This window comes from Amblyomma maculatum, chromosome 5 (genome assembly GCF_055883805.1).
Source record: "Amblyomma maculatum isolate TAMU_Amacu chromosome 5, ASM5588380v1, whole genome shotgun sequence".
In the NCBI taxonomy this organism is placed as follows: Eukaryota; Metazoa; Arthropoda; class Arachnida; order Ixodida; family Ixodidae; genus Amblyomma; species Amblyomma maculatum.
This window is the reverse complement of record NC_139348.1, coordinates 120,497,425-120,508,122: the sequence shown is the minus strand read 5'-3', so window position 1 is coordinate 120,508,122 and position 10,698 is coordinate 120,497,425. Positions and strand designations below refer to the sequence as shown.

The 10,698-nt window shown below is 44.2% G+C and overlaps 1 protein-coding gene across 1 annotated transcript; it reads left to right on the top strand.

The window, feature by feature from the left end:
- The first annotated feature begins 894 nt into the window (after positions 1–894).
- On the top strand, positions 895–5,769 carry LOC146189344 (equilibrative nucleoside transporter 4-like). Its single transcript, XM_084605243.1, has 2 exons — positions 895–1,150; positions 4,364–5,769. Exons 1-2 carry the CDS (start codon positions 895–897, stop codon positions 4,600–4,602), a joined length of 495 nt encoding a protein of 164 aa, XP_084461369.1. The 3' UTR covers positions 4,603–5,769.
- Positions 5,770–10,698: the final 4,929 nt, after the last annotated feature.

Here is a 10,698-nt window from a genome sequence, read left to right as displayed (position 1 = left end):
AGCAAGCTGCGCAGATACTAGCCGCACTCATCTGCTTTTTTTTCCAGATCGTCGGCCACTGTTTCACAAAGTGTCGACATTGTTTCAAGTACTGTTGCTCCGTGGATTCGTGTTTGTGCTCTAGGGACGAAGTGTCTTGGGCGGATAATTTTCTACGTTTTTGCCGAACCTCATGAACAAGTTTTTCTTCTTAATCGTGCTTAACCTGATTTTCTGCATTGCCCGCGTTCCAACTACGTGACTTACGATTTTGTTCTGGGAAGCTGAGAGTAACTGGAGTGAAATTTGTGCTCAAATATTTTGGAAAAGCTGCAGCCGCTAAACAGAAGAATGCGAAGAACAAGGTAAAGGTTAGTGTGCTTGCACCACTTGATCCTGAAGCTGAAGGCCGCAGTAAAAGAGAACGGGCTGGTACAAAATATTGCCCATATATAGGCCACATGTTTTTTTACTAGTCGCTTTGTTTGGCGGGCGTAAAGCAGGGCGAACTCTAGATTCGTTCTGCCCTTGAAATAAATACATTCACGTACGACAGCAATGGCAGATTCCTTTGGCTCCTCCCTCGCCCCTTTCTCTTCTACCGACATGTTATGGACGCACAGGGTGTATTGCGCATAGTGTGTGAATGCATTATGAAACAACTAATCTATATACCGGCGACCTATGCAACAACGCGAACTTCGTACTGTACTGTAAAGGTGGGTTAGAGGTCACCACCTTGCTTGTCACTGTGTAGTACTCGCGCAATTGCCGAGATGGTCGAGTTAAGTCATTCAGAAGAGTGGAGAGCCGGGCTTGTTGGTTTCCACCATGATCAAGTCATTGATGTCGGGCATACCTCCTATGTACTACCCTGAGGACACCGTTTCCAGCGCCACTGGTGACTGATCTTGGATGCAAACACAGGTGCTCGCGTCGATCCGGTACGACTGGTCACGGGGGCAGCTGGTGTGGCTCTCTTGTAGCCGTGTGGTGCTGGTGCCTCTGCTGGCGTTGTGCGCTCTGCCCCGCTGGGACCAGGGGAGCGCCACCTCCGACATGTGGGCCATGGTACTGTCCGTGGCGCTTGGAGTCAGCAATGGCCTGCTAGGCTCGCTGCCCATGATACTGGCTCCAAGCAGGGTTCCCGACGACCAGAAAGAGCTAACTGGTATTTTCACGTTGTAGAGTTATTATTGCATGAAATCAATTTAAACAGTCACATCTATACTTTTTGCTGCTCGGCCTCTCGTCCTCCTTTTATTTTTGCTACCGACCCATGCAAATTACCTTAGGTACAAGTCCACCTTCGTGGACACTGTGCGCAATTAAGCGGGTCAAAGAGCATCCTTAGCCAGTGGAGTAACAGATAAGGCCTCAGTATAGGCTCATTTGATTAGTACAGATTTCAAGTCATTTGAATATAATAGAGAAGTGCCGAAAGATTTAGAAGCCCAGATGATGGTTAATAAAAAATTCCGCAGCCTTTGTGGAAATTCTATCAAGAAAGAGTACTACCAATACCAAAGGTTTACTGGACCCATGCTCTTGGAAAAAATATACCTTCGCCTTGCGTCCAAGGCGTATGGTTCCCAGCAGAGATAACAGAATGATGGCACAACCCAGGTGACTCGATCAGCTGTCTTTGCCGAAATAATTTTTATTTTCGCTTGCGGTTCAACTCTGGTTAACCCTCGTTGAATTGCGATCGGAAGCTTCTTTTGCCTTCTACATTATTCCCCTATCACGCTTCTTCTTCATCTTTTCCTTTTCATTTTTTTTCCTTTTTCCTTTTCTATTGCTTTCTCTTTTTATTTTTTCTTTCCTTCTTTTTCTTAGCCTTCTTAAATGTGGCCTCCACGAAGACTACGTGATTACTCGAAACATGGCGCAGTATTGCTATCGCAATAAAACTACGCCGGCAGTATCTGCTGCTCGAATGTATACTGCATTCAAGTCAACGTAGAAAAATGCAACTAAGGTTATCCCGCAAAGGTTTTTTAACATATCGTGGAATAGTACACTGAAGTGAGAAGAAAGCTGTCGTCCGACTCAGTGTCCTGTTGGAGGACTGTGCTGAGAAATTAATATAGAAGTTCCTTCCTCGTACAATCGAATGTGGAACAGCGTGAAGCAATGTGTCTTTGCCCCTCCTGCCAGAAGGTTGCTGTTCTCACGTTCTACAGGTTTTGTCAGTGACACAGAGCTAAAATGGGTACCTCATTTACTATAGAGAGGATTTAGAATTTGATACGTTCTAAAGTATCGAAGGTGTCAGGCTCGGTGGTTAAGCATGGGAGGCCTTCTTGTGCTATATTTGAAACGTTGATTTAAACGCTGAATTAAATAACGATATTGTTGAGAATGTTCACAGCTGACAGCGTCAGATAGAGCAGAGATGATGACGCCTAAAATTGTGCCGCTAGGTTTCGAGCGCAGGAGCACTAACCCAGAAAAAGTAAGAAAAACTCACATAAAGCAAATCCCACGCAGTGTTTCTTGGCGGCATTCGGTGAGACAGGGCTAGACGTAGGCCGAAGAAAAAACAAACAAACAAAATCATACCATTGATGACGTCGTTTTTAACTTTCTCCTTGCTACTCTGATGTCGCGAGGAAATGTTTAAACATCGACATGGTTTTAATTGGTAATTATGACACTGCTTTCAAAAGTTAGCCCTTACTGAGTCGACATGCCTTGCCGGCAAACTTGAGGTATTCGAATCCTTCCATCCCCACGATCACTAAAAGAATGTAATTCATCTGTGGATTGTTATGGGTATTTTCCAAATACGTTAAGATGTGCGGAAATCTAATTTCCACCATAGGGACACCTATGACTTTCGTGGATGCTGTACAGGCTAGAAGCAAAGGTTTCACTTCTCCCTTTATGCAAAGACTGCAAAGTTCTACGTTCGTCGCCGTGCTGTTCGCCAAACAAAGAAACTTGAGTCCGGTTGTACTACCTACACCTAGAGGGATGTGTGCATCATACTTGCATATAGAATAACGGAGTGTTTGCCGGGTGAAGCAATCGATTTCAATTTGTCGGTAATTGATGCAGTACGGATATAGAAGCCCGTACGTCGCAGAGTTGCGAGTTGAAGTGTGTGCTATAGGAAGGTAGGAGTCAGTGTCGACAAATAAATTACCCAGTTTTGGAACACTTTACACGATGGAATATTCGAATATGTTGTGTTTTGTATTGAATTCTCAACTTTATTTCAGTGTTGGCATTCTGTTGTGGCAAATTACGGCAGAGAAATAACTCAAGTTACTGACATTCTAGTGGAAATCAAGAAGAAGAAATGGGCATGGGCAGGACTTGTGTTACGAAAAGAGGATAACCGATGGTCGCTTACAGTAACAAACTGGATTCCAAGGGAAGGAAAGCGTAGCAGGGGGCGGCAGAAAGTTAGGTGGGTTCGCAGGGGTCAAGCATATGCAGCTAGCACAGAACCGGGTTAAGTGGAGAAATATGGGAGAGGCCTTCGCTCTGCAGTGGGTATAATCAGGCTGATCATGATGATGATGATGATGATTGTGTTAAAGTATTCATGACATCTCTTCTTGACATTAGAATTGGGAATCGTGCTTACATTTATATATACACGGCTTCACTCGATTGTTATTAAAATATTGCTCGAAAGAACACAGTGAATGCGCTACGCTTCTTGATCAACGATGTTGTTGTATCCCATGCCAGTCTCACAGTAAAATTATCATCATCATCAGCCGGGCTATACCCACTGCAGGGTGAAGGCCTTCCCCGTACTCCTCCACTTAACCCTGTCCTGTGCTAGCTGCATCCACTTTACCCTTACGAACTTAACCTCATTCGCCCACCTAACTTTCTGCCGCCTCTTGCTACGCTTTCCTTCCCTTAGAATCCAATTTGTTACCCTACCGGCCGTCTTCTCTACGCATTACATGTCCTGCCCATGCCCATTTCTTCTCCTTGTTTTCCACTAGAATATCATTAACTCGAGTTATTTCTCTGGGCCACTCTGCACGCTTTATATCTCTTAACGTTACTCCTACCATTTTCCGTTCCGTAGTTCTCTTCGTTGTCCTCAACTTAAGTAGAATCCTTTTCGTTAGTGTTAGACAGTAGATTAACCACTTGTAAAATAATTCTCCTATTCAGCCTTTACTGCTGTTCCAAGGTTTGTAATTTAGCTCGAAAATTGTTCTTTCCCCTGGTATTATGCAAGAGCTTTGTGCGGAGAAGCTTCACGTCAATCCACGCTATTCATTAAATGGATAAGCCTCTCTTCCCTTGTTTTCGACGATCGCGCCACACCCTCTTGCAAGTGTACGCTATGTGCGCACTGTCAATGTTTGAGAGAGAAATATGTGTTTAAATGTCTCTTTCATCGTTGCAGGAAACATTATGACACTTTCATACAGCGTGGGTCTTACGACGGGGTCCGGCCTGGCCTACCTCATTGTGTACTTGATTCAGGGCTACGACTTCGGGCTGACCTGCAGCGAAGTCCTGCCAGAAACGCTCACCACCGCTCTACTGAACGAGACCACGACGCAGTTGTCAACTGCAATGAATACACTGACGTCACTAGCGAGCTCTGTTGGTAATGTTACCGTCCACACGGACGCGTTATAAGATGTTCGATTACTCCATAAGCAGTTTCGAAAATGAAGATGGCTTGCTGATGTTGTAATCAATGTTTGTTTGCAACTTTCATGCTGTGGAGGTTAGCTGCGTTGAGAAATGTTCTTATAAAGGTTTTGTCGCCTGTGTTAACGTTTGTTTTGGCGGCGGTAATGATGAGGCACAAAAGATCACGGAACGGAGTGACCGAGCGTTGCAAGTTGCTGTGAAAAGATATATGCATTTACCAACGTCAACAATAAGAAACTTTCAGCCAAAAGGTATGTGAGCATGGACATGTGATTGGCCACATGGAGACGCCCTCTGGAGGTCCAACAGTTATGAAAATCAGTAATAGCGCAAGATGTTTATTGGCCGTCTTTGAAGGCATTGTGGCTAATATGTGAAGCCTGTAACTGCTTAGGTTAGACTTTGTGCAAAAAAATTTCAAGCGATAATGCTTATGCATACAAAGAACTTCGCTTCTTTATTATACCCACGCCCTTCCCATAAATATTGTCGGTGGGAGAGGGAGATAACATTCTAGAGTCTTCTTAGTATCACAAAGTGACGGTTCTCGCTTAGCGCCTGAGTGGACCTGTCCATAACCTGATGAAGCTATTTTTGACCTCATGGACCTGATTTCCATCTGCAATTCTTAATTTCTTTCTGGAAATTGCTGGATCTGATTTCTTATAACTTACACCCTATTGCAGGGCCCTTATCTGTGACTCGCAGCTCCTGCTCACACATCTTCTGACTGCATTTCTTCCATCCCCATGGGCTGTGATAGTTTCAAAACGATATCTAGTGAATATTTTGCAAATCTGTTATCGAATACTTTAAGAAAGTGCTGGCTCATCTGACTCGATGCTCATAGTTGCGCTAAATTGCAAATAGTTTACGACTTACGTCAATCAAGACAGTGATTTAAAGAGGCAGTGCTCTGCTTTTGATATTACTCGCGATGTCCGTTTGAATTTGAGAAGATTTGGAATACAACTCGTAACTACTTGTGTTTGAGGACTTTGTGTAAATATTCAACATTTTGCGGTGTCCTTGCCTGATGTGTGCATTTTTATAGAGAAATGTTATCCGCCTGCAATTCGTGAAATCAATTCGTCTTTTCGAAGAAAACACACGCGAGGCAATCCGCGGAAATGGCAGAGAGTGACAAGAGTGGCGGCGGAGAGGCGGAGGAAACAGCCTGACTGGACAGATATCCCGTCTTTGAATCAGAATATAGGCACACCTTAACTATTAATGATTACTCGAGCGACGCTAAACGGCGAGAAAAAAAAAATGGCCCATTTGTAGCGCAGTTATCGTAGTTGGATTTACAATTTTCCCCCAAGTATGTGCTTGCGAGCACGCAGAAGCTCACGCAATTCAGAATTGTGCATACGTAATGGTTTACGATATATCTTTCACGCTTAATAATATTTGAATAGGAGTAAAAACCTCTTTTGTGGAGAATACTGGAAGTGCGAACTTTGGCAACTGAGCAAAAGTTAGCCTGGCTAGAAAATAGGGAATAAGGAAACCATTATGCTATGCTCCACGAGTAGGGCAGCGCCTTTTAAGAGGCACATCTGTTTTGCTTCTCCACCATGTCAAAAAAGAGCTGTCCGTTTCTAATGGCTTCTTCAAGACACACGCAAGGACAACTAAACGGAGCAGATAAGGATTCTTTCTCAAAGAAAGCGATTGTGGATCGGACCGCCTCGTAATTAATGGTAAACTAAAAGAGCAGTCCGGTTGCGTAACCCTAACATGTCTCAGGCATTGCTTCATACCGAACGCTTGCGAAAGGTTTCCCGTACCGAGCTCCTGTCTAGACGGCGTGTTCACTTGCGATCTAGCCGGTTAGTCTTCGTTTGCAATTAATTTTGCTCTCTGGTGGAGCTGCCGCTGCCAGTTTAAGTAGAAGACGGGATTAGCCTTACTTTCATTACGAATGTATACGGTACGTGTGCGGAAAAAGCCTACTGCAGCGATCCTCTAAGGTCTGGGAAGAAATAAGGGGGAGAATACGCTCTCAAAGCAGATTGGCATACTTGACATTTCTGGCTTGTTTGAAGTCTTAAGCAATGGAACCTATGATCCAATTACTGGTTTTGCAAAGCCTGATTTCTTTTTCGAAGGTAACATCAATAGCTTCGTGCACCACGTTTTTGTGAGCAACGAGCTGCTTACTAATCTCATTTATTGATCCTTACACTGTGCCGAGAAGTCCACTTTATCCATGGTAATGTACTCGAAGGCCGCGTCTGTTTCCGCCGTGTACAGTTCACACTGAGCAAGCCCGTTTTATTGCTTGAATATTGGATTCAGGCTAGCTAGATCACGAAAACAACATGCATGCAGACAACCGTTTCTTGGCCGGGTCATTACACAGAAAGCAGTGGGCAGCAATTGTATTTTCATCATTGTATTTATTGATTTTTCTTTGCGGAGAGAGTATGGATGAGTACGGTTTGAATATACATCTATTTGTTTTTCTACGGCCTTTTCTCCGCTCAGGTTTACCCCACCGGTCGGCTTATATTCTCCTATGCTTTGCTCTGTAACGTTTTGACGGGCCATTTATTGATCATACCTGTAACGATACGCATCAGGCATACACGTCGAAACGCGCGTCTATTGAGTTCAGTATCCTTTCGATGTTGGAAGAAAACATATGCGATTTTGAGGCAATGGTGCCCATACTTGGTTGTCCTCAAGCGCTCACAAGTTTACCATGTCAATTTGAAGGTGACATGCAGCGTGCTCGTAATTCTTCTGCCGCCGCGTACGAGCTATTGTATGGAGCACTGCCGGGGCCGTAGAGGAATGCAAGTCTTGTTTTCAGCACGGAATAGCGATGCCTGCTAAAAATGGCAGGCCGTTGCACATTCGGCGCACAGTCGGTGCCAACTTCACCATCTCAGAAGACGCCGTGAGTAAGGTTATGTAAAAACCTTAGCTGATAGCCGACGAGCAGGCATCCAAGAAGATCATGCGTGGGCTTAAACCTACGCCTTTTTTCAAGCACTATCAAGTCTCTCGCGTACAGAAAAGCAGCATCTAAACTAAGCCATACTCATGCTCTCAAATTTAGTTCGCGTACTAGCGGCAATATTTTTACTTTGACCTGCGACCTTTTTCGTTCTCAAAGAGACGACATTTGCAGAGTTCGATCTCCAGCTTACCGGCATACAGGCTGGGCTCCTAATGGGAGATTTAGAGGCTGGTCTGGTTCCCCGAATCTGGCATCGGAAGCTCGCCTTTCTAAATCTGAATATACCGTAAGGGAACGACGCACGCCTCTGCCTTGTTTCCGTAACCGTATACCACCACCGCACTCTGGCATTTTCGTACACAGCCTGTTACGTCTTTCGCCAGACATCGTTTCACTTTATCACCATTAGTGAGCGCAGCTACACCTGGCACGTTTGTGCTATTTTTCGAACTTAATTGCGTAACCGCAACAGACCAGCTCGCATTCCATCCAGCTTCTTGAAGCTTTCCCCTCGAAGAGCTTCAGTGTGGCTGTTCGTAAGAGCAGTGCAACGTGACCTGTGAGAATCTAGGCTCTGAGGTATTTTTTCTGTTTTATTCTTCTCTACTTCTCACGTAGAGAAATATTTCTTTATTTAACCCCCCCCCCCCCCCCTCCATCCTCCCCACACAGCCTTCTTACGCAATTCTTGTAGTGATACATCCGGCTTCTCACCGCTAAGACCCTGCTTGGCCAACTTACCTGTGGAGGTGATACGCTACGTAGAGACTAGTAAGAACCTCACTGCTGGACTGTTGCACAATATGAGTTCTGTTCTTACGAAAAATAAATGCGATGGCGTCAGTTCAGCAGAGGATTGGTTGCGGAATGTTCCTCGCTGGGGGCCTTTCAACAGTCAAGCTTTACTACATTCTTGCCGGAGAAAGACATACCGCTATGTTTCTCAGTCACAGGAGATAGAATTAGGATATTCTTGGTAAGTGCGATGTGGAAAGTACGACTCGAAGGCCTGGATGTAGCGGCACGTGTGTAGGTCGCCTCCATTGCAGCGAGCGTCTGAGGCCTTCTGATCTTCGAATTAAATCAATGGCGCCCAGAAATGTCTACGGCTGTGAGAAAGGAAAACTGCCGAAGCGTGAGCTTCTAATTTCTGCTCGCCTTGCTCTGGAACGTACTCGCTTATCCTGAAGATATGGATCCACTTCGCAGTCAACCACGCACAGTCTGTCCTATAGTTCTAGCCTTGACATTGAGAGGGCGCTAGTTGCAACGACAAAATCGCTGTATTTTGAGAGCATGAAACTGGAATGTAGTGGACTTCTCACACGATCATTGTGCTGGCTATTTGAATGGAAACACGAAGATATAGGCAAACAAAGCTGTTACGCCGCATGCAGTGTTATATATATATATATATATATATATATATATATATATATATATATATATATATATATATATATATATATATATATATATATTAACGTTGTGCTGAAGAGGAGGAAGAAATGTAGGGGCATAATCGCGATGCTCGACTTACGTCCTTTTATGAATGCGTAGCCAGAGTTTAAATACAGGCGTGTTAAACAACCTCAACTAAACAGAAAAAAGCACATACACAGAAGAGAACATGGATATTGCCCAAGCCAACACACGTTAAAACACCTGACTCCAGCATTTTTACTTCGATTTTGTTTTTGTTTTTTCAGTACGGTAAATGCACTTCGCAGCAAAGGGTGATCCAGCAAAGAACGGAAACATCTTGTCAAATTTTGTGTAAATAATAAAAACCCAGGTGCTGCTTCCCGCCTTTTTACTGCGATCCCATTGCTCTCCTGTCTTTCGTTAAATCCACGGATACAGAATGTCAGCAGGTAGTATGGGTCAAAAATGAAAGGTAGCTGTTGGGAAAGTACAATATAGGCGGCTGGGAAGAAGCATACACAAGAGAGCTTATTGTTCGAGGTGTCCATGGCTCAGGTGAAGCAAGCGCGGCTGGTTGAGTGAAAGCTATGAGATTAAAGGAAAATTAATCATGAAGTCTGCTTATATGTTCGCAACTTTCTGTGTACGCTCCAAAACATTCCTGGTGTCGAAATTAAATTTGTGTGCTCCGCCGTCGGTTTCCGTATTATAGCATGGGACACATGGCAAATTGGAACACGACGACGCATCCTCGCGATATTGCTTGTATTACTCTGTAACTCTCGAACACAAAGTATCCCTCTTTTTGCTGGCGTACATTGAAGCTCCTATTCTTTTTTTTTTTTCTATACGAAACGATGGGTAGCCTTCCAATTAAAGCGCCCGGGAGGTGTGTGTGGGTGATGGGAAAAGGTGACCTTCGGGAGACCGGTTTCACGGCTTCGGCTTATCGCTGGCCCCAATCTGGTATCTTTTTTTTTTCACGTGTCCCTTTCATTTGGGGGAAAAATATCACGCAATATGTGATCTCCCCGCTGTGAATGAGGCAATCTACGTTGCACCATCGGTTGCCGGCCTAATCCGGATTGCACGTGCCTCTTTCCAGGGCAAACGCGAAAGTCTGCAAACGAAGCTCCCCATTGCCGGGCTGATGGAGATGTCAGCTCCCTCTTTTCCCTCTCTCTGCTCTTTTCTACCTGATTTCTCGGGAAAAGCCAGCTGCACTTCTAGATTTGCAGAGCTGCTGGTCAACGTAGATCGATATTTTTTTCTGAGTAATTATTTGTTCCACTTTTTGTTTCGTTGGTTCTTGTCTCTGCACTTAGTCAGCACCACATATTTGGAGGCTTAGGCCATCACGGTCCCCGTGACAGTTGATTGAGTGTAACAAGCGTTACACCAAACTAAGATTATCGACCGTAATAGTATATATATATATATATATATATATATATATATATATATATATATATATATATATATATGGACGTGAAGTCTTAATGACGTAGAAACTGGCTTCGAGGATTGGTCGAGAATTTCTTATGAAACTTAAGGTCCCAATTTCGACAATTTCTTGCGGAATTTTCGAGGCACCGTTTCTGACAGACAAAAAAAAAGAAAAGCAAACTACTCAAACCTCTTCGGTCAAGTGTCACAAGTGCTCCAATTTCGAAGAAAAATGC